General features: G+C 38.3%; 1 protein-coding gene across 3 annotated transcripts; it reads right to left on the bottom strand.

Annotated features, from left to right (window-relative positions):
* Positions 1–1,232: 1,232 nt before the first annotated feature.
* Positions 1,233–23,509, bottom strand: cyld (cylindromatosis (turban tumor syndrome)). 3 transcript variants are annotated; one of them, XM_085426239.1, is made up of 17 exons: positions 23,157–23,509; positions 21,513–22,055; positions 19,352–19,663; positions 17,489–17,594; positions 16,727–16,828; positions 14,548–14,664; positions 10,950–11,338; positions 10,317–10,482; positions 10,076–10,217; positions 9,212–9,334; positions 8,884–8,975; positions 7,808–7,874; positions 5,136–5,268; positions 4,557–4,665; positions 4,210–4,328; positions 3,654–3,870; positions 1,233–3,219 (listed from the first exon to the last, which is right to left on the bottom strand). In XM_085426239.1, exons 2-17 carry the CDS (start codon positions 22,002–22,004, stop codon positions 3,035–3,037), a joined length of 2,871 nt encoding a protein of 956 aa, XP_085282365.1. In that variant the 5' UTR covers positions 22,005–22,055; positions 23,157–23,509; the 3' UTR covers positions 1,233–3,034. The 3 variants fall into 3 exon arrangements, with proteins under 3 accessions (XP_085282365.1, XP_085282443.1, XP_085282522.1); XM_085426317.1 differs by lacking the exon at positions 14,548–14,664; XM_085426396.1 differs by lacking the exons at positions 14,548–14,664; positions 16,727–16,828.
* Between the last annotated feature and the right edge of the window lie 1,442 nt (positions 23,510–24,951).

Here is a 24,951-nt window from a genome sequence, read left to right as displayed (position 1 = left end):
CTATAACTAATCTTTCACATTCTCCCGTAACAATAACAGGCAGGCTGTAATCATACTGTTGTTAAATGTTTATATGTCAGTGGATGATGGTAGTAATCCTGTCAGTAAAGAAACTGATCTTTCTATGCGGGGTTAATACACACTTTAAACAGTCATGAATACACCAAGGGATCTGTGGGGATTCATACCTATATGCCTTTAAAATAAATAAATGCAAAAATAAAAATTAATTAAAAGTAATAACACTGAACAAGAAAATAGATACTGACATTCATGTTTGTTAATGGCAGATGAGATGCAAGCTACAGGTACTAAAATCAGTCTTTGTGCATTTGCACTACACTAGCCTGACATAAGTGAGTTTTCATCTGATTCAGAAAGTAGTATCACATCTGTGCCATGGAATGATAGCTGTCAGTTTAAACCTAGCACCATGATTTCCTACCCAGCCCAAAAAAGCCTGGGCATGATAAAGTCTATAATGAAGCCAGCTAGCTGCATCTGAGTTGCTTTATATACACTTTAATTTAAATTAAAAAAAATGTTTAGCATGAAAATTAATTTTAAAAATATCTATTTCTTCCCAAATTATTAGGCAAACATAAAATAAAAAGTATATATCATGCTATAACTTGCCATGTGCTTCAGCATCACTGCTGCAAATGAAGACCAAAAAACGCATTAGCCTCATTTATTCTTGTTAATGTAGTTTGACACATTTAAAAAAATAAATAAATAAAGATCTACTTATTCATGTGCCAAGTTAAAAACCCTTAGTGACTACATGGCTGAAATACCAACCGGAAAACTTGCAAATTCGCTCCAACACCACACAGCATCTGCAGAAAAATTCCTACACTGGCACAAAATACACAAGACTTGACATTTCACCCTTCAAAATGGGCTTTATTTTTAACATTTACAGGAACATCACTGACATAAATTTTCCACCTGTTACATATGTCTACACTGTACAGATGAAAGAGGAAAAAAAAAATAATCTCAATCCTAATCTCTGCTCTGAGACTTCTCTCATAGAGAACAAGGCTCCAATCAGTGATAAGCTCCAGCAGTGCAGAAAAAGTTTGCACAGGTGTCAGAATACCTGCAACAGTGGAAACGACCACAGACCAAAATGGAAGTTGTCAGGTGGGAGGTACTTTAAAATTTGTCCTTATATGGTCACCTAATAATCACAACCTAATCCATGATTATTAAGGTGTGATTAAGTGTGTGTGTGTGTGTGTGTGTGTGTGTGTGTGTGTGTGTGTGTGTGTGTGTGTGTGTGTGTGTGTGTGTGTATATATATATATATATATATATATACACACATATATACACACACACACTAAAAAAAACAATCACTTTGTATTTAGATTGGTAAGCTTTTGGTTTTTGGGAATACAATGGAATCAAGGATCATCTTTTTATTTATTTTTTTCTTTACATACATTGATGCGTCAAGGTTACCAGCCTTGTGCCTCTTCATTTCCCATCATCTGTTAACTGTTCCATGTGTCACTATGAACATTCAGTAGTAGCTGCTGTTGACAAAAACTTACTTCATATAGAGTAAGAGGACAAGGAGTACCCAAAACGTACACTTTCATGAACCCTGTTTCTTTTTCTTAGAAAGGGAGAATAGTTTGTAATATGTTTAAAGTACAATAAATAATAATATTTTGATCACAACTGTTTTGTTATCTTGTGCCTGGATGGAAATATTGCAAGTTATACTTTCATTAAAGGCAGCGAGAGTCAATACCTGCTTCACCTAAATCATAGGATATCCAATGCGCCACGATGGGCAGAGAAAAGGTTTTGTAAACATAAAACATAATTTAGTTTTACTCATCAACACAATGAGTGACAGACTTAAAAACACTGCATGTGAAATTCTTCACATCACACACACTTACCTTAAAGAAAACAGTCAGACTTTTCCAGTATTTCACCTCATTGACCCTATGAATGCATGGAGTGCTCCACCAATCAGCTTTACAACAGCAGCCATTGTACAAGCCCCCCTCCATGAATGTATCTGGCATCTACACTGCATTAGCAATGCAGACCATTCTTTACAACGAGAGCAGAGGAGCAAATTTGTATTCTGTAACACAAAACCGATGTCTCCCGACCGACAAATTAGCACTCACTGTGACTTCAAATGGGGAGGAAAATAAAATAAAAAAACAAAACCTAAATGTTTCCTGATAGGTTCGCTTGGGGATGATGTAAAAGGTGCAGCATTAGTTATGCAAGTATGCAGTAAAACGTGAGACTTTTACAATGGCTACATCTGTTTCTGCAAAACATACTGTAAAGACACTTACACAGTTTGATGGGAAATTATGCAAACCTGTTCACAAAGAGCAAAGAGTCTGGTTTTGATGCAGCTGCACAGTAGGTTGACATCTATACTGTTGATGTTACTACCAAGACTATGCTACTTAGGTATTTTACACAGAAGCGTACAGGTTGGATGAGGATTTGCACACTGCATTACTTCCTTAATGTGCGTTATGGAAAGCGCCCAACATTTTCAGTGATTAAGAATAGCAAGACTCCTCTTTTCTTAAGGTAAATGAGGTGAGCAAGGTCTTCCCACTAGTTCATTGTGTTTTTGTTGCACATGTTTTGTCAGTCACTACAACGCAACATGCCCTCCCGCCCATTATCTCTTTCCTCCCTCAACAGGGAGTGATTCCTCATAATGCCTACATTTGCTTCATCATCCACTACCAATGCTCAGCTGTGAGACACAGGGAAGCTACATAGGACTACATGAAGAACACAACACTTCAACTAATGCACAGTGCAAATAGGCTTCTCCCCCTTTCTTCCATCTCTCCAGCCTCCAGAACCAAACAGGCATTGAGGAGAGTAAGAGGGGAAAGGATTAATTCTGGACAGTGCCCCTACTGGCAGGCAGCTGTTCTTCTTTTAGTTTAATTTTTGGTCTTCCTGGAACTTTTCTGCCTTGGGGAGGTGGAGTGACTAAGGAGCAGGAGGGTAGGGGTCTTGGGAGAGGGTTCTACTTGTACAGGCTCATCGTCGGGCTCTGGTACATGCACATATAAGCATCACACAGGAGGCGTCGGGCCTGGCCCTGGATGCTTTTGGGATCAAGGGTGTGCAGCTCCTCTGGGGTCATTTTCAGGTAGGCTTCCACTTCCGGACAGGGAGAAACTTGCGGGATGTTGAAACCATTCTGCCCTCCTGAAAAATCGCAAGCGAGGTCATTAGAGACAGCAGAATGGACACAACAAAGCTAGGTCATGACTAAAATACCTCTTCAATTTTAATTAAATGCAATCACTATTAGTTGATTTTTTACAACGACGTCCTTTAAAAAAAAAAAGGTGAAACTATAAAGCTGTTATCAAGTTACCAGTGAACAGTAGCACAATCTCATAAGAAAGCAACAAAAATGCTACATAGCAGCTTATGCACTAGAGGGTAATTAAATATTTCTTGGCATCTTAACAAACAATTGTTTGCTTATTTGTATAAATAGTTTTTAACTTATTGTGGGTCGTAGTTTTGACATTAAACAAAGAAGATGTTTTGTTTTTTTTTGTTGTTTTTTTTTTAAATGGTAGTAACTTCAGTCAAAATTTACAAAAACGACATCAACAGGCCATCACACGCACCATCACGGTCGGCCATGCTGTCGAAGAAGAGCCAGGCTGAATCTGCGCTGCCATACTTGACGAAGGCCACGTAGTGACTGGTTTCGATGCACAGCACGGCGAACAGCTCCATCCTCTGGCGGGGAAAACTGCCCTGACGGCCTGTACTTTCTTGTAGCTCCTTGGGAATGGACAGTTTGCCGTGTCGATGGGCTTTTCTCCTCGGATGGAGGTGAACCTAAATCAGTACAAGCACATATGTCCCGCGTCATACACCATTTGTTACACTGGCCTTTTAGTGACAAACAAAAGATGTTAAACATGTTATTAGAAATATTCCACAGTTATTTAAGAAATATATAAAGGAGATTAGAGGAAACAAAAGTCTTCCAGGAATCCTACTGCCATACAAATTATTTGAAAAAAAAAAAAAATAAATACAAAGAGTTTGTTAAACTTAACACTGAACCACTAGGATTTCTTTGGATTTGGCGCCACCAAATGGCTGATTCTGGCATAGACTTTAAAACTTGTTTCTGGTTGAAGTAATGCTGCAACAACGCCTTGAGTTATTTACCTGTGTATTGCACTTTTCACAGAACTGTTTAATCTTGCCAGCAGTGATGTCCCCGTCCTCATAACAGTCTCGGCACTCGTAGAGAGCCAGGCCTCCGCAGATACGACATTCCCTTGGAGCTGGATAAGAAAACACAAACCTTTGGTATAGTGTGTTGGCAGTGATAAAGTTAAATTCTTCAAAAAATTGAAAGCAGACTGGAAAGCAAGAAAAATTGGTTCCTTTATCTCAGCTGAGCTGAAGTGACAACTGAGTGGAAATTCAATACCAAATGCCACATACAGCTTTGAATCACCACTGACCAGCACATTACAGACCTAGACTGGACATAAATATTAGCTACTCACTGTCTTCAAGAAGATCTGTGATGTCCAGTTCCAAGGAGGGGAAAATTTTGTTGAACATTTTGAAGTCTTTGCCAAAGCGGGGCATTTGGATAATTAGGCAGGAAGGAGCCTAACAGAGAAAGAGAACCCATAGGTGGTCGTCTATAAATGTCCAAGTCATAAAATAGGAACTGAGACTATCGTGCTACAGACGAATAAGAGGAAGTCTTTCCAACAACAGGAAAGAAAAAGAGGATATTAAATACATAATATACGGTATAAACTGTGTAATCGTTAATATCTGGAAATATATGTCTTATTTTAAAGGAAAGGTGCAACTTCTATAGCACATGCTGGAGTAAAACTGAAAAACGTTTCTGGTCAAGTAGATTAAACACTCCAAAAACATTTATAAATAAGTACATGCCAATGTAATATTTCAGTTACAACCTCTTAATTCAAACTCTTTTTTTTCTTTGAATGTTTAAAAAAAAAAAAAAAAATTAATTAGTATATAAAATGTTTTTAGACTTGCAAAAAAAAGTTTTCAAACAGTCAATGCACTATAATATCAAACTTTTGAAAATAATTCAAATAAACCTCTGCAAACTTTAGGTCGCTGTTGATGAAAGACCATTCCAGGAGCTGCTGGATGGTGGGAACTCCGACCTTGTCCTTCTTATCCATGAAGATCTGGTAAAAATAACAGTCTTGGACCTTTTGACCTGCTGACCTAGAAAACAACAGCAAAGTCTTTGTTCAATGATCTTCCTTCCTCAAGGGAAAAACTAATTGTGTACAGGTCTTGGAAGCTCTTCATGAACTGTGCGCTTTTTCCTAAAAAATGATACAGCAAAGAGCAATTTTTACTTATACAAGCTGAAAAATACCAGTACCAATATTTGTAACAATTTATAAAAGAAGTAAAAATAGTCTCAGAATTTGTGAAATATGAGCGGGAGGTGAAAGATCAACATAAACAGAAAATTTTAACATGTTTTTAAAATCAGGCTGTTTGACATTTAACAGCTCAAAATTTAACATTTGTTTCACTATATCTGCATGTCTCTGACAGACTGTAAAATCAGATTAAAGATTGTCAGTAGCATTCATTCCAAGTTCGGCAACTTGTAATGACACAGCTTAACAATTCATGTACAGCAAAACAACAGTCATAAATGATGACATCCAACTCTTTAAGTCATATAGTCTGCTCATCGGAATTTCAAAGATTTGTAAATAAAACCGCAACATTAGCTTTCAGTCTGTCAAACAAAATTCCCACAGTCCAACCACTTTGCCCATGTTGTAACCCATAAAGGTTCCAGTGTCAAGAACTGTGGTATAAATTTACATATTACAGATTTAGACACATGGTTTAGTGCTGTTGTGACTATATTTCCACTGTCTGGTAATGCACTGATAATCAGGGGGAAGTTCTTTATGGCACATCATAACCCTAACCTTTAATATTATTTTTGTGTGAAAAGTACTGAATTTTTTTTATTACCATCCCTAACTAATTCTTTACGAAAAGCAAAGTAATAACATGTTTTAGCAATTAAAGACTGTTTAGATGGAGGGATGGTGCTTTCTGGATGTTTTTTGTTTAAGAAATGTCATTTAAATGACTTTGAGCATAGCATGGTTGTGGGTGCCAGACAGCCTGGTCATAGTATTTCAGAAACTATGGCTCTATTGGGATTTACCCACACAACAACGTCTAGAATTTACAGAGAATTCTTTGGAAAAAAAAAAGAAAATATTCAGTGAAAATCAGTTCTCTGGATAACAATACCTCACTGCCAGGTCTCTCTTGGAAATGAGATTTTTAATCTCAATGAGATTTTTTACCTGGTTAAATAAAGGACTAATAACTTATGTCAGAGGTCAGATGAAACTGCTTCAAGTAGGGATGCACCGATACCGATACTGGTATCGGGGCCGATACTGTAAAATGTGTGTGTACTCATACTCGTAAAAGTTAACCGATACCATGAACCGATACTAACTTATTTCATTAATCAGAGGGTGGCTTGTCATTTTTGTTGTAGTTTTTTTAGATTGGCCACTAGGGGGACATCCCGCGCTAAACAGGCACAGGGTTAGACGAGTCAGACTGGCAGCACCAGATAAAAAAAGAGAAACTGGAGGCTGCTGTAGCTAGGCTAAACAAAATGTCAGTGTGGACCAGAACAGCCAACTTTAACTCAGGTTTTGGAAAAGCGATGAAAAATGTCAAGAGAAAATCCACGGGCAGTTAAAATAACAGAGGCTCATTTTATCGCTCTGGATGACCAGCCAATGCCAGTCGTGGAAAACATAGGATTCTTCTCAGCATACTCAAGCTGCGATATGAAATTCCCAGCCGCCCACACATCAGGGAGATAATGGTGCCAAAACTTTCTAAAGAGGTAAAGACAAGCAGTGTGTGCGCGATGTCAGTCCTTGGTTTAACGGCAAAGTGGACTGATGATCCAGATGGGGAGTTCGTTCGTCAATGCCAAATACTTTCGTTATTTTGTTTGTTTGTTTACAATATGGAAACTCTGCAACAATTGAAAAGTTTATTTTATTCTCAAACCTAATTTGTATTTATTTTATTCCAAACAGAAGTGTTTATTTATTATTCCGAAAGCTCGAGACAGTGCCGGTTTGAAAAAATTGGTATTGTTGCATCCCTAGCTTCAAGCTAATAGCAAGGACCCAGTAACTCAAATAACCACTTGTTTAAACCAGTGTATGCAGAAGAGCGTACCTTGGTAGCCTAGAGTTCTAGACAACACTAGAGGTAACACTTTTGTCACGAAGAATGGGAAACCAATGCTGCTATCCACAAAGGTTCATCAAAACTGGGTAATAGAATATTACTGATAAGTTTTGTTTTTTTTAAGTTTACAAGATTCACATGGATGTCTAGCTGACAAAAAATGCATGAAGATTGTTGATATCATGTCAAAACAAGTCAACATCTTGGAAGAATTTTTCAAAATGTATATAGTATATTAACCAAGTACTATCAAGGTGTATCTAATGAAGTGGCCAGTGAGCATACATTCTCTCCATGGCTTAATCAGTTTTCTTCTTGGTGTTTGAGACAGTCACTTTTGGAGTAGTAAAATATTTTAATTTTACAAAACCTATCAGTTTGGGTATTTTCTGTTGGTATTTGTTTTTTTTTAATCTTGAAAAAAAAAAGTAAATTACATAAACCTGTATTTCCTTGGAATTTACAGATTTTCACATTTAGTTGTAAGTTACTTGGCCTTTACCTTAGCTTGAGCAACGGATCCACCCTCAGTATGTGATGGAAAAGGATATTGAGGAACTCCTCAGGATCTGCAATGCAAAATTAACTGAAATGAGTTTTGAGGCAATATTTCTGCACAAATGCCACCATAAACTGTTCAAACTATGAGTGTACGTATATATAGTATATTAATGATTTGGTATGTAAGTGTCTTCTTTTTTTATAGCATTTATTTTGAAATTTGTCACATAAAATCTACATCCTTAGCCAGACACAAAAGCAATACTAGTAGAATGGACACTCTTTCGAGGATGCCAATGTTCACATTTTGGACAGAGAGGACCGATGGTTTGAAAGAGGAGTGAAAGAAGCCATCTATGTCCACTGTGAGCGACCATCTTTGAACAGAGGCGGTGGTTTACGACACCAACTCTCTGCCATCTATAATCCAGTTTTGAGTTCTCTCCCCAGACGCCTTAACGCCCACTCACATCCTGGGCCATCTGACCTCAGGAATTTGCATGATAAGGTGGGGCCAGGTTTCACAATGAGCTCACCCAAAACCCTGGCTGATTGGGACCCACACCCATTTTTACACCTTGGCTCAGGCGATTAGAGGATCGTCAGGGGGGTCCTTTTGTCCCTCTGTGGGGGGGATACTCCCACTAGGTTTAAATCTGGGACTCCCCACCATTTGACCTTAGAACTGAAGAAGCTTCTCGGATGAGATTTGAAACGCCTTCAAACAATTTAAAGAAGTCCAGACACTTTTCTTTACAAGCTCCTTTGACTACTAGTAGAATACTAATAATTGAGACAACTTCCAATATCAATTTCCAAACCCATGATAATGAGCACAAGGTAAGTCAAAGGAGCTTGCAAAGAAAAGCGTCTGGACTTCTTTAAGTTGCTTGAAGACGTTTCACCTCTCATCCGAGAAGCTTCTTCAGAACTGAAGAAGCTTCTCGGATGAGAGGTGAAACGTCTTCAAGTCCAGACGCTTTTCTTTGCAAGCTCCTTTGACTACGATGACCTGGATGACTGAGAACCTTCACAGACATGAGCACAAGGTAAAAAAAAAAAAAAAAAGTCTCATACCTTTTTCTTCAGATGTAAATCCAGAAGCAGCTTCTACTTTCTCCAAGATCCTTCTTAGCTTCATAACTTTAGTGGCACAAACATATCCATGTCTAGAAAACAAAGTGGTCTAAATACTCCAATACAGTTTAGCAAATACAACTACAGTTTAGCTTTTCAGAAGCAGTTTGCTTCACATCTAAATTCAGGTTTTGATGGATGGAATAAAAACGTCTTCTTTTATTTAAATGTATGAGCTCTAATTTAAAATTGTTCAGCACTGTTCCAACACAGACTTACAATACTGCAAGAGTTAAATACATGGATCTGAGTATCTTTTAAGACTTACATGCGAAGAGGGTTGACTATCTCTGTACGCAGCAGCTCTTGAGTCTCTCTGTAATATTCTACATCAGTCTTTGATCGTGGCCTCAGCAGAACCGTGTCCAGTACAGAACTGAAGGAAAACAAACTGCAAAGGACCACCAAAGGAATTAAAATGAATGTTGCCTGTTAGCTAATTGCCATACAATGGTTGTCTTTGTTTACTAAAAAAAACAGACCCAAAAGTATCACAGTTGGAAATATAACTAGCTTGATGGCTGTTTATCCGCAAACAAGAAGATATTTTCTGATAGTAAGATGTTCAGATGTTTCATTTAAATTTTAATCTAAACCTGGAACAAAAAGAAAAATAAAACAAAAAAACTGAAAAAATAATTCACTAAAAGCTACTGGTCAAATATCCATTTTCAACATTTGTATTAAATCATGGATACCTAGTTGTAAAACTTCATATGATGCACATAACACAATTTGTTCACTTACATTAGTGTCCATTTTGTTAATTAAGCATCACATGTGAATCTTGGACCTTCCTTACTGTCTACAGCCCTCAGACTGAATTTAATAACCACAACAATAGTTCAAGCACTATTACAGGAATTTCTACTATTCTGGATTGACTGCTTCACCTAAAATGACTGTTGACAGAAACTGCTATATAACTATCTCCCAGTCAGCTCACAGCTGGAGCTCATCCTGGTCAAAGCTTTAAAATAAAATAAAAAATCTATTAAGTTACTGCTTTAAGGCAAAGGCTGGTGAGGCTCTGTGCAGTCAATCGATAATTAAAGTGCACATAGGGCAATAAAACAAATTTCATATACTGTAGATAAAAAAGTATTTACCCTTACACCTAAAGAGTACTGACCAGAAGAGGGTTGAATCCAGGTAGCAGGAGTTGTAGTGACCCTGAATGCCTTTCTTCTTTCCCACCATGACATCCAGGCCATCATTTTCTGTGCGTGGAGGTGTGTTCTCATGTACCACCTCACTCAGGTAACCCCCAAATGCTGCAGAAAATACACATAGTACAAGTGTAAGCACAAATTTTGTGAGACCATTAGTTAAACTAATCATTTTAATTATTGATATACCTCCAAATGACTCACCAATGGAGTTGCAGCGCTCTATGGGATTGGAGGAATGGTGAAGAGACGGGAAACGGGAATCGGGCCGGCAGCACTTCAGCTTCACAAACAGGGCTTTTTTGGGGGGACAGGTGAAATAACGTGTGCCTTTGAATGTGCCATCAGTGCAACCAGGGCACTCTTCTTCCTGGAATTACAAGGTCATGTGATTAAATTGTTGCAAGGTCCTACAAACATGTACTCTAAAAAAGTAACATTTTCTTTAACTCCAAACGTCTGGGAACCAAGGACTGCCTGATCGTGTACTTCTTGACAATAATGTGGCTGTTCAGTATCTGATATACTGAATTTCATATACCTAGTCTATATAGAAGTCAGTTAGTATGTGTTAACCATATGCATACTGTCTGTCTACCAATATATTATTTACCAAGGCAGTGTTTGTTCAAATTGTTTGCAATGATAGCACAATATATTTACACTATGCGCAAAATGGCAATAATATGAGTTGAGCTCAGGTTCACGACAGACAGGAAATGCAATAATAATGGGGGAAGGGTAGGACAAAAACATCAACATATACTGCATAATACTGGCAAGACAAGCAGTATCTCTAATTCCTGTCCCTAATTTTACATCTTTGTGTCGTCTCACCAGCTCCAGACCAGCCAGAGGCTCCAGTAGGCCAGGAGGCAGACCCACCCAACGGATGACACCACACAGAGGAGGGTTCTCTTTCACCTCTACCAGAGACCCCACCTCCAAACCTGGTTGTCCTCGAGGTGGTGTTGAAGGCCGTGGCGAGGGAGGAGCAGCAGAAGAAGGGGACTCTGATTGCTCTCCCATCACTGACTGAACAGAGAGTGACAGGGGTCCATGGCTCATGCTGTCAATAGGCCCAGGCTTACGATTGAGACTGAAGGGCAGCGAGTGAAATTTGTTGTCGCTGGACAATGAGCCAGAGGGTGGGGCCCTGGATGGTGGAGAGGACTGGTTGAAGTCAGGGGGTGTGTCAGTAAGTGACTTGGCGGGGTCCTCCCCAACTGCATGAGAGAAAACAAAACCCAAAAGTTAATATGTTTTTTAAAAATATATTCTGTAGGCTGTGTGTAGGGCAGAGACTGTAGAGCGGTCTTTAGGGAGGAAAACTATAAATGCTTGTTTTATTCCATTTTTACCACATGCAGCAGATCAGCAGATGGTTTCAGATGGTGATGAATTACTACATGGTAAACACCATTTTTACAGCATCTTTGGGCATTTTCACACAAGTGACGCCAAAGCTATCACACATCAGTGATACATCAGTAGCACGTGGAAACAGTAGAGATCAACCATTAAGAGTCTTTTCATGACCGAACTGATTTTTACTGTTATTTACTGATCAAACTCTAAGAAATTTGTAGTAAAAATGCAGTAAATGGCATCTTTTTCTGAAAATGTAGGTTCAGGGAACTTTGAGACACATGAGTGCCAAAGTAGTGCCATCTATTCATTTATTTTGCTGACAATCTGTAAAAAGAAAATAATAGAAGTAATTCTCAAATATTGGACCCATTGATCAAGCTGAAGAAAACATGAAAATGAACAACAAAAGCTTAAATGGACCAGATATTTGTTATTTAAATGAGAAGAAAATACCAAAATAAGAGGCATCTGTGAAAGGGTATACTGTTGAGTAGATACTGGCAAGCAGAAATAATTATCTGTGTCTTTTAGACAATTGTAAAAAAACAATTGTCCATTGCTGAGCAATATTCTATATGGTGTGAAAATGCCCTCAGCTGTGGTATGAGGTTAAGTAATTGGATCTCATTCAATCAATTTACTGGCAGAATCAAGTTACAGATTTTCCATATGTCACAGTGAGTCAGCTTTATTTGATAATATTGAAAAAAAAAATCAAGTTGTGAACAAATATTTCATGAAATGAAGTACACAAGGAAATACTGTACCATTAATTCAAACCATGTGTTTGTGAAATGGGACTTTTCAGATGAATTCCCTATGTTCAGGACAGTTCAGTCACTATGTAATATCTGATGCAAGCTGGAGATTCTGGTAAAGCCACCGCAATTTACATCTGCATTTCCACTGCTGTAAATATAATGTTTCATGCAAATCCTTGAACAGTGAATGACTTGAATGACTGAAAAGCTGAAAAGTGGAACTTTACACACCATCTTTTTACAGAAGTGGGAAGTTACTGAATTTATTCCCCACTACCCTTTACAATGTTCAATATACACAGCCCTGTTAGAGGACTTTGACATTTGTTTTCTTGAAATTCAATATGGAAAACTGAGTAATATAAAGAGCATAACATAATAGAAGGCCACTTAGGTTTTAGCCATTTTAGTTATAAAAATTTAGTTCAGTATTTATTATCTATGGATTTTATTGCTTTTGCCACCTAGGGTGCCCGCTGCACAACAACCTCAAACAATCTCTAATAACGTGACTTCATAAACCAATCTCACAGTTTCATTGCCCCTCTCTGAATGTTTTTAACAAATTGTTATCCTCTAAATTGTAACATTTGTTTCTCTGTAATAAACAGACACCATTGCACTGTGGTAACATAGCTTATCCAGAGAGAATAAACAACAAATACATGTTTATTCATTGTGCCTCTCTGAATTTTAAATGTACCAGTGATTAAAAAAAAAGTGCGATATAACCAGTGCTGACTGAATTGTCATGACAGAATGCAACTTCAAGCTTGTCCATCTCCAAATGAACTCTTCCTGTACTGAAAGAACCACAGAAATGTGTAACCTTGTCTGCTGACTTTGATACAAATGAGAGCACCAGTGCATAAAAGGCCCAAAATATGCAGGAGGAAGATGAAAATGATTACACATTCACAGGATGAGTAAGCAGTTGTGAAAATGGCACATCAGCTATTTGTGACTGTCCTAATTTCAAACAGCATGTGAAATTACCTGAACTAAATGCATTACTGAAATAACACAGAAGGTTTTCAAATATTATTTTGCCATGACACGGCAACATCACAAACAGCTATAGACAGCAAATTCTGCTTATGATTAGTCCAAATTTGCCATGATATTTAGGCACATTATCACCTTTTCCTGCATGTCTTTTAATCTTATTTATATTTTCTTTTACTTTGTGATTCTGTCACTGGATCCAAGGACAATAAATATTCTTAAAAAATTTATTCACAACTGCTAGTGATGATTGGTGATGAAACGAGCAGTGGAAGAAGAACAAAAACAATCAACTTGTTTTCCTACACCATGAGAAACACATAAACAAGACAACAATCTGACAAAAATTAGCCAAGTCTGACTCCACAAACCTAATCTTTTACTAATGCTTTTGCTGGCAAATGTGCTGAACCACCATCAGTAGCAAAAAACAAAAATATCAGAAAGGTAAGGAGTCATTTGCAGCACAAAGCATCAATAAAAGCCTTTAGAAACACCAAATAGCTCATGCAGGTAGAATACCACAAAGAAACACTGAAATTGTGAACCGGGACAAGACTACTGGAAAAGTCCTTACAGCAAGCTACTGCAGCAAACTACTTGATAGTATTGCTCTGTATAAATAGTGTTTACTTAAATCTGGTTGCAATTACTTTTTGTTACCAGAACCTTGGGAAGGGGGGGAAACCTCACAGTTATCCTTCTTTTGCAAAATCAATCACATAACATTTTTTTTGCCCCAAAATTTATGACTCGGAACTCAAAGACACTTGAACAAATCCACTCTGGAACTGTTTTCCTTTCGTTTACATTTTTAGTTTTTCTTGGATAGCTGCAGATAACCAGGACAGAGCGGGGAAATTACATGCAGCACAGGCTCTGGCCAGCAATACATTGGAGCAAATTGTGGCAACTGTTGTTTTGATTAGGCACCGTATGAATAAAATGCAATTGAATTAAATCAATAAATCAAATGAGTATCCAGTGCTCAAGGCTTACGGTACCTCGAGGTATTCATTTAGCAGCTTTGAAACGTCGTTCATCAAATTCTACAACATTCTCTTTATATTACCCGTACTTCACGGCATACATTTGATGGACCCGTTTATTTATGGCAACTCACAGTACCAGAGTGTGAATGTCTTTTACTATAGAGGGAATGTGGGAATGGAAACCCTTATTTTGCAACTGTAAATGTATTAAAGCTCTGCAGTACCTCAGATTAATATGTAGTTTGTAAACAGTAGCTTGCCTTTAAGATGGTGACATCTCATGAGTACTTTTTTTTCCCCTTTTACCTTCATCAATGTACCATGTGCTTTTGGATTTGGGCTGGGCTGGGGGATCAAGAGAGCTGCCATTTAAAGTATAGTAAAACTCAGACTTGCTTCTACTGCCACACTGATGACCTAATCCTGTAAATACAGCAAGTACATGAAAAGAGAAAGTACAGAGAGATAAGCATAATGTGCACGTGTGCACACTGTACCAGTGTATGTGCTTTAACTTCTCTCACCATGTTTCAACACTGAACAAAGGAAACAGGCATCTACAACTCTAAGGAAAAGATCAATCATGAACGGCAACAAAAAGTTGAAGAGCAGGGTGAGAGGCACTGCATTCACATCAAGTCAACTTAAGCAATCTGTATTATTTTCTTTTATGTGGGACTTCCCGACAAAACAAAGGTATCATCCCTGATTTTACTCATCTAAAAATATTATAAGCTTCAACAATAATTATCTGCAACAAATAAAAGACAGCCATAACTGGCTTATATAGTGTATGAAAAGTGGAAATGTGTAGGATATTTTTGGCTTTACAACCTGGCAAATTTGATGGAATGCCCCTTTAAAGTAAACCCACTGTGATATTCCCATAGAATAAAAGTAAAACCTCATCCATTGGCTTGTGAACTCCTGTTTAAGATGAGCATTGTTAGGATTTTGGGGTTTTGAAACCAGATGTCATGAGCAATGACATCTGGTCTATCTAAGATCTTTTCTGACATATTTACACTATGGATGTTCCTCAAAAGACTTTGTGTCTAGAAGACTAAAATCCTTCAACATTTAAGACTGAGACTTTCTTTGCATCAAAATACTGTAGAGCAGCTCTGGTAAACACACCTGTCATCTGTTTACTTTCTTCCTTACTCATTTAAAGCTTTCATTTACAGACAGAGCAAGTCCTACAAAGACAGCGTGTTAATGATCAAAAAGCTGTTAAGACCACAGTCACCAAGAACAGCATTTATAACACACTAAACCATAATGGATTGAAATCTTGAAACGCCTTCAAGGTCCTAATGCTCAAGAGGGCATATCTACAAGGCTGTATGGCTTTCTAAATGTGATCTAAATGATTCAGAACAAAGTGCCATGGTCAGATGAAACCAAAATTGAGCCCTTTTTGATTGGAGGAATAGTAAGACCCACAGAACAACATCCCCACAGTCAAGCGCAGGGTTAGAAACATTATATTTTGGGACTGTTTTGACAGAACAGTGAGTACAGGACAACTTCACAGTATTGAGGGGCCATGTTTTGTAAAATCTAGGACGAGAATCTCCTTCCCAAAAAAAGAACACTGAAGATGGGTTGTTGATGGATCTTCTAGAATGACAATCACCAAATTATACTGTATTCTAAAGAAGAAGCACATTAAAGTCATTGAGTTTTCTAGTCAGTTTCCAGGCCTTAGTCCCAATAGAAAAACTGTGGAGGAAGCTGAAGCTTTGAGTTGCCAAGCAGCACCCTAGAAACCTAAGGTATTTAGAGAGTTTCTGTAAAGAGGAGTGAGCCAAAATCCCTCCTAAGATGTATACAAACCTAGTGGCCAACTACACTAAACAACTTACTGCTGTCCTTGCCAGGAATGGTTTCTCTATCAAGTATGGTCATGTTTGCTTGGCAATTAAATACTAAAATGAAACCCCCAAACAATTTGAAACCGTTCAATTCTTTGTAAGTAAGGAAACTTAAAAACTCAGCATGGGATGAAATAATTATTTCCACCACTGTTTCCCTAATTTCCCTAATTTACTACAGTTAAGCTCAGGGTTTCAACTACTTTAAACATTAATTTTAAGGCAGCATTTTCAATTCTTATGAGCGCTATTGACCACTAATATGGTCATCTCAGGCAAAAAGTGCTGGCTATGAGCAAGTCACTCCCACCTGTTGTTCAAAACTTCTCTTTGGAAAAGACAGCCAGTCAAAAGAACGACAGATTAAAGGGAGGAGAAGCTAAAAGCATTTTTTCAGTGGATGAACAGAAGAGTTGCATGATGACTCAGATAAGATTTTAAAAAAGGATTATTTCACATTTACATTTTAGACCAGACAGCTACTCTAAGAGAGTCCAAGAATAAAAATACAAAGCTGGAAATAACCATAAGTCCTCTTTAAGATTTATCAGCACATCAAGCTGTGGTTATGTATGTAGGTAGCTGTGCATCATAACTTAGTGCACTACCTTTGCTCTTTGGTTTGCTTTGGCTAGAGGACGACTTGTCACTGGCCGGGCCTCTGGGGGCAAAACTGTGCTTTTGGAGCCTTTGGTCCTGCATGGAATATTCTGTGAATTCCAAAAATACATCCATATTAGAGGAAATTCACATTAATGACCAGTGCAATTTGTTAACTGCATAAACAGTTAACTAGAGCATCTAACTGCTGCTTAAGGCATTCTAATTAGCTGCAAGTTATCTTGCCCCTCACTTGTCCCGCAAGCTGTAAGTAACATTTTCACTGTCAAGTATCAAAACAAGAGGAATTGGGAACCAATAAATAACACGTTTGGTTTAGGGAGACAATTTAAAGTAGTTCTACTTTGAGATAACACATATCTCCATGGTCAGATACTGCTAAATGAATGGTTTTAAAGAAAGGTGGCAAATTTGCAAATTCTTCAATGTCAATTAGTCTTGAATAGTCACCTGACTATTCAAACTTGAATACAACTTTGAACAGTCAGACAGCAGCACAGATAAGCAAATCAATATTCCACTGTGGGGAACAAAGAGCCAGAGTATCTCACTTGACTTTCAAAAACAAGTGAGCCATCAACACAAAAGGCTCTCTGTTCCCGCTGCAAGCAAAACACAAACTCAGAATGCTAGGAAGCAGCTTAGTGCTGGTCCAAGTGAGGCACAGCTGAATGTTATCAGGAAAAGAAATGCTAATGCTAGACAGTACAAACACAGTAAAAACCAGGAACAAATACTACATAACTCACCTGGCATTACGTCACAGATGGGGACAAGTCGAGTGTGTTCCAAACTGGCAAAATTACACAGCAGCTTTCCATCAAACACACCATCCCAGTCCCCGATAGGATTGTCCTGAAAGAGTTGGAGACATGACAACCTTGTAACCCTCTTAGATGCTCCTCAGCACTGGAACACTGATTAAAGTGGTGCCACACGTGGTACTTCTCCTCGTATTTTTTTGATGTTCAGCAAGGTCTGCTATATCCCACTCTATCTAAAGATTTTGTTTAAACTCGATCCTCTGTGTTATGATAAACCATAAACCATGCTCATCTCATCTTTTTCCACATTAACCATATCTTCCACCTTAGGTCCTCCTCCACCTGAAAGCTCCACTGTCTCTGCAAGTACAACCACGGTATTCTTCTTCTTCTCTAGTTTGGAATCCAGTAATATGCTTCAGAGGGATAGCCTAAGATAAGCTTGAAGCCAGTGCCACTAGCTAGAGAAGGCAGGGCGAGGCTGGACGCAGAGTGAGGCAGAGCAGTGGGCTCTCCTCAGCTGCCTGCTGGCCCTTTGCCATGCTGTTGGGTCATACAGCACTAAGTCTTTACCTCACTCCCCGCGTGACTGTCTTGCCTTTGTGTGGGAGGCTCAGATGCACCGAGTGGGCTGCTGCTGCTGCAGCTGCTGGTGGTGCTGATAACGATCAGCAGTCAAATGCCTTAGTTATGTATTTCAATCTCTCTATCACTACAATACCACTCCCGCCTGACAACAGTAGTCATAGATACCAGCTACTACAATCCAAGGCAACAAGACGCGTTCCTACGCAGTAACTGTCAGAGAAAAGAAAATAATAAACACAGGCAAGTTGTACAGCAAACATGAGTTAACTGTGATAATTACATGGAATTGCATGCAAATTCCACATGAAATTGTTTATGGATAAAAATGATGACAAATGGTAGAACATTTAAAACATTTAAAAAACATAAAGCATGAAAACTGCAGCAGAGTAGGACATTTTTTTCCTTTTCTTTTTTTATATTTTCACACCAAGTCCTAAAGTAAGAATTCCATCATGAGAGAGGATGTCTAAACTGGTAATTTTATCTGAGCCAGCAGTTTAAATCACTCAGTTTTACAGACTTCTTACTGACAGAGACTTTACCCATAGTCTGTATCAAAATAGCAATACTGACACATTTCTTTATAATAGTTGACTGAATGTGTAAAAAAAAAAAACAAAAAAACAATGAGACACTTGAAACTGCACTGATTTTTCTTAAGACAAATTTGGAGGTATTTTAATTGGCTATTATTCAGTGGTTTACTGCAACATCCACTTGAGACTGAATTGAAATGTGTTTGACATAGCTGGCAGACGTAGTGCAACCACAGATAATAGATGGTCTGAATGTCAGCAAACATGAATGAACTGTATTCAAAGGAAATACACTATATTTTGAAATCATCATTTTCTTTCTTCTTCTAAAGCTCAAAGACAAAATATATATATATATTTGTTTTTTTACTAAAATTGCTCAGTCTGTAGAAAAGGTTGTACAATAGCACATACGCATACTATACAACACATATTATTAGGCACTAAGGCATCTCAACTTACTATTACCTGACTGATAACAGTGGGCTTCCAGATTTAGCGTTATTATTTACTTCTTAAAAGAAAAAGAGAATGTTTTTCTGTATGATCTTAGAATATTATGTTGAATGTTTAGCATTTTCCCCAGACTGGAAGGTGAACAAACTGATCCTTTATTCTAACCAGCAGTTCAGAGCACTAAAAAATTTTATTGCTTGTTTCTGCATCTGTCCAGGTGTACATTTATGAATAGATTAACCCATTTAAAGGGAACCATTCTTACCATGTCAACTCCTACATAGTACCCCAAGCTCTCATTGCCGGGTAGCAGGTCACAAAAAATGATGGTGCCTCTCTCTGGTCCCTCCCTGGTCTGCACCAGGACCCTTGAGTTGATCTCCAGTGGAGGAAAGTCTTGATCCTCTTCCACCAGACCGATATTGTCTACCTCCAGCTCACCCAAAGGTTCGTCATCATCATCCTCCCACAGTTCAAGCTTGTCCAAGGCTACAAACACACCACATTCATCCTCACAGCGGAAAAGCTGGCGACCCTGGTAGGTACCTTCCGTGAAGCCTTGACCCCGACCTTCCTCCTGGGATGGGAAAATAGAGGAAAGACAATGAGTCAAATTTAGAGAGCAAGTCAAAACAGGAGCAACAGAGATGAGCAACTTATTCTTCTAATTAGGAGGCCAGTTTGCAAAACGGCTTTCTCAGCGTTCTTGAATAAAGGTGAGTAAACATCCTAGAGCTGTGAGAGCATCTGATCGATTACTGCAGCAGGAATATGACTTGACTTACTGTGATGATAAATGCAAACATTTCTAGTACAGACACTGGATGATATAAGATATTGTGCATCTTTATCCACAGGCAGGTTCTTTGGATAGAAAAACTGCTGAATCACCATTACTGCTGGCAAAGCGAACATACTGAACTCTATGTAGTTAGGAGTATAAATCAGAAGTTTATCATAAGCTTATATGCTAACTGAGGCAGCTATACTGAGGCGCAGTTTGAATGCTTTAGCTCCATCAGCCCACTCAAGAAGACAGCAGCTGGACTTTGAAGAATACAAACAACATTGTGCTGCAATAAACAAGCCTTTGTACTGTATTTAATTATTGTACTGCATGTACAGTCCAGAATGAATAGCCTAGTTCAAAAACTCAGATTTTGTGATGAGATTAAAAGGAACAGAATTAAAATGTTGACCTTATCTTCTTACAATCGAACCAGTTTAAACACTGCATCTCTGTTTTAGCCTTGTGTAAACGGTAAACAGTTATAGCCACTTCCTTTAGAAGTTTAAGTACTAGCTAATAACTTCACATCTGTTAAATAAAACCTGAAATATCTGAAAATAAAACAAGCAATATACATTATTTAATCCCACATTTTTACTCAAAGCCATTAGATGCATGATTCACAAGATTGAAGCTTTACAGTTTGTTTTTTCAGTGTTATATTTACACAAACTGTCATTATCACACTGCTTTTTAAACCAAGTGAATTGAAACAGAAGTTGTCAATGTGTGGCATCATCGCTGTAAAAGCAATACAAATGTGAATATTTTGCTTTTCATTCAGCTTCTGCAGCACTGCTGTGTACCCTCAACAGTCATCAATACAGTTTAAAAAGTCTACAAAAAAGCTTTTTTATTGTTAGCTATGCTATTTTTGTTATACATTATTTCCAAAAATAGCAACAGTTCAAGAATTCAACAGTGCTTTTGTGTAAGGAGAAGATCTGGGGATCTTTTTCCCTCCCAGTACCATATAAATGACACTGACATACTTAGACTGACAACCTACATTCTTATCTATACTCAGTTTGTAACACAACTAAAAAAAAATTCTTGAGCACTTTCACTAATCAGTGCCATGAGATGTAAGCGGAAATAGTGGTACTTCTGTAACTTATTAAGTAAGTTATTTGAAGAATAAGTGTTTCATTTGCTGGAATCATTTGCAACAGTTTCCAGTTAGCCATCATGTCAAAAAAAAAGTTGCATGAGTCAAGCAAAAATCACCTGGTTTCAAACAGCACTCAAGAAACAGTTCCTGTTTTTTGTTATTCCTATTTAGTTTTCAGTTGTTTACACAGACATAGACATAATAACTGGTTTTCAAGATTTTTTTAAGGTCATGCTAAAAAGTAATACATTGGTTTTAGTGATTATTTTACTTTTGCAAGCATTTGTCTCATATTAATTAGATACATGAATGAAGCTGAAATAAAACCTTTTTTAAGCCTGAAATGTTCTCATTTAAATTGTTACTTTTTTTTTTTTACATTTAAACAATTTTGTCAGTCCTTTAAATTTTATTTAAACTATAGTGGTCATCTCATTTTTCATGAACAGATCAAAAATCAAATTAAGAATCTACATGGATACCATGTTTTTGCAAAAATGAGAATAAAACTGAAAGAGATCTCACCAGAAGTTCCACTCCAAACCAGATTCCAGAAAGAGCTCTATCAGGAAGCAGTGAGCCTTTGAAGCGGACCACACCAGGCAGAGGTTCATCCCCTGAGCGCAGCTGGACACGCACCTTGGAACCACAGTCAATATCACGGACACGCTCTAGCCGTGACTTGTTACAGAGTAGCGCATACCGTTCCTCACAGTTAGTAATGGGGAAGAGCAATTCAGCCAACTTCTCATCCAGCTCCAAGACGTCCCGCTCATCCAGGCTCAAAACCACGTTGGTTTGGTCCAGAATACGGAGACTTTTCTTCCCCTTGCATGGGGGCAGCGTTCTTCCTAGGCTGTTGCGCTCCTGACAGGCCTGGCCAAGACTGCCACGGGGAATCCTCAGGGTCTTCTGGGGAGGCTTCTCCACTGTACACTCCTTTACAACCATGTAGAAACGCCAGTCCTCCCTGAAGCCCCCACTGGGCTTCTCCTGGCTCCACAGGGCAGAGCTCATGTCTGCATGCTAGGCAGAAGCTCCAATGTCAAGGCAACCTTGACCTGTGGTCTAAGAAGAAACGAGAAAAATTAGGAAAACCCCCCCCACAAAACCCCCGCCCAGAACACTTAAGGTTTGACCTAATAAGTGAAAGTGATGAGCTTACATTTCTGCAATGTAAATTAATGTGGTTAGACAGCTGCGGTTATGTGCTTTAATACCACAATAAGTTAAACATTAATATAATTCATAACATTAACAATATTTCTAATCTAGAAATTTTCCAAAGCACAAATCAGAACTCAACTAACAAGAACAACTGCTCATTCTGTCTAAAAGTACAATTGAGCAAAAAACAAACAAACAAAAAACACACATTGGAACAGTTTCATTAATTAGATGCAAAAAGATGTGTGATGAGCCATACTGAAATTAACCACGGCAAAACTCTGGTAAAACGGTCTTAACTGCACTGAGAGTTCAGAAAATCTGTGATCCAGTTCGCTTGTTTTGGTTTCTTCTGAGAGATTGTTGTGCTCTCATCTACATTCAGTAGACCAGTGATTTCTATTTAAAAATCAGCACTTTGTGTAAAATTACTACTTATTTCAAATTTCTAAAAATAGAGAGTGAGCAAACAGTTGACTTATTCTGACACTCTGGGTAAGACAGATACTAGTCGGGTGGATTTCCCCTGATCACACCTCAGATATGATTTTTCAACCACCCGACAGAGTCAAGAGCACACAATACTTCTACATCCGTCAATTGTTTCAAGCATGACAGCAGCTACTGAACTGCGACATTTACTCCGTCAATACGCTGTTGTTTTTAAGAGCCTGAGTAACGTTAGACCATTTTTACAAGATTTTGTAAGGCTAACGCCATACATGGCTAAAACCCAACACAGATTGAAAATGAAAGTAATTTCAAACTGACACGCGCTGACCTGCTGTGACATTGAGTTAACGGGGTCTTTCAGATGACACCTACAAAGCGATACTATGACTTGCTTTAATCATCATTTTCCTTTGACAACATCAGCAGCGTGTCGCCGGGCAGAAGCTGTCAGTCAAAGGCCCTTTAAGAGAGGGAAGTGGCTAGCGTACAGTGAGCTAAAATGCACCAGACAGTCATTTACGTCCAGTGCCAACAACACGGACACCTTACCTTTGATATGCGTGAATTCGGTTAGTGGCTACAAATGGCTGTCATTTCGAAGTCCATTCCAGTTAGACAAATGCTTCTGAAAACAGGTTAGACTGCTCCCGTAATAACCTCTGATTAGCTAAATGGACAGCTAATGCTACTATCCTAACCAGCTAAGTATCACGCTAAAGTTAGCCTAGCGAGCCGGTCAACAACAAGAAGGCTGGCAGAAGACTGCCACCTTCCTAAGTGTACTAAAAACATTTAAATACACCTATTCTCCACGAGAAATGTGTGAAATAATACAGTGTTTCGCTACATCTATGAGATATATTATTTACAGGAGACGACCACACTAAACTTAATGTATGACGTCCTCGTGTTCGCTGACAGACATTGGTTAGTCGTTTCTTTCTAAAACGCTGATTCGCTGTTTGTTTTGTCAATAACCAAGTCCCACTTTCTGGGGTTTTCCCACGGACGGCAGAAAGTGTAGTTAGGTTGGAGTGTGGCTTCCAAGGCAGATGATGCTCATCAGCTGCAGGCAGTTCAGAAATATTTATTTAAATAGAAGCAATTTTACACTATAATTATGAAATTAAAAAATTGGTATAAAATTAAATATGGCCTAAGAGTAAGAAGATTGGCATTATTAATATTATCATGTACTTAAGTATAAAATTGCTGGAGATCTGTCTGTGAAGGTTCTCAGTCTCAAGTGTTGGAGATCATTTGTAATTTTCTCAGTATAACCAAACAGGTTTGTTATATGTTCCAAGTTTTAAAGTGTCAAAGACAATACAGCCTCTCCATTGTGGTCCTGTGAGATTTCTTCTTCTTCTTTGGGCTGCTCCCTTTAGGGGTTCTCACAGTGGATCATCTGGCTCCATCTTACCTTATCCCTTGCATCTTGCTCTGTCACACCAACTCTTTGCATGTCCTCCTTCTATGAATCTTCTCCTTAGTCTTCTTTTTTTTTTTATTCCTGCTTGACAGCTCCATCTTTGACATTTTTTGTTCATGTTCATTATCTAAACTGGTCAACCCTGTGCTGTCCCTCTGATCTACTAATTTCTAATCTTGTCCATTCTGTTCTCCCCCAATGAAAATCTTAACATCTTCAGCTCTGCCCTATGCCTTTTTGTCATTGCCACCATCTGCAAACCATACATAATAGCAGGTCTCACTATCACTTCGTAAATCATCCCTTTCATTCTTGCTACTATTGTTCACACCAACTCTCACCTCGACCCACTCCCGCCTGCATACGCTTTTTTCTCCATTTCTCTTGTGCACTGTGCATTTCTTTGAATGGTGGACCCCAGATATTTAAACTCATCTACCTTCACTATCTCTGCTCCTAGCATCTTCATATTTAGAAGTTGTCTAATTCGTCTCTCTCTCATTCACACACAAATTCTGTCTTACTTCTACTGACTTTCATTTCTCTTCCCTTCACCTACACCTCTCTTCACCTCTCCAGGTTCTTCCACCTGCTCTGTACTTGCATTACAGATCAGTACAGATCAGACTCCTCCATGAACTCTTCTGTCAACTTACAACCATTTGGTCAACCTGTGTTGTTTTTAAATGTGCTTATGAATAAATTGATTGATTGATTGATTGATTGATTGATTGATTGATTGATTGATTGATTGATTGATTGATTGATTGATTGATTGATTGATTCCCACCCCAACCTGAAACACATCTGTCTCTCCTACCGCACACCTCATTAGTGTCTTACTGTCTTCATACATACTTCTTGGCCACTGCCGACTTTCTCATACAGTACCACAGTTCCCTCTTGGCACCA

This window comes from Rhamphochromis longiceps, linkage group LG1 (assembly GCF_057381845.1).
Source record: "Rhamphochromis longiceps isolate RC_006_pf linkage group LG1, R_longiceps_female_GT1.1, whole genome shotgun sequence".
Taxonomy (NCBI): domain Eukaryota; kingdom Metazoa; phylum Chordata; class Actinopteri; order Cichliformes; family Cichlidae; genus Rhamphochromis; species Rhamphochromis longiceps.
This window is presented reverse-complemented; position numbering and strand designations above follow the sequence as displayed.

Coding starts and splice junctions, on each gene's coding strand:
- cyld (XM_085426239.1), bottom strand. CDS start 22,004: ATGAGCTCTGCCCTGTGGAGCCAGGAGAAGCCCAGTGGGGGCTTCAGG. Junction 19,664..21,512: donor GGTTTGGAGTGGAACTTCTG/GTGAGATCTCTT, acceptor TTCCCATCCCAG/GAGGAAGGTCGGGGTCAAGG. Junction 10,483..10,949: donor CTCTGGCTGGTCTGGAGCTG/GTGAGACGACAC, acceptor TTGTAATTCCAG/GAAGAAGAGTGCCCTGGTTG.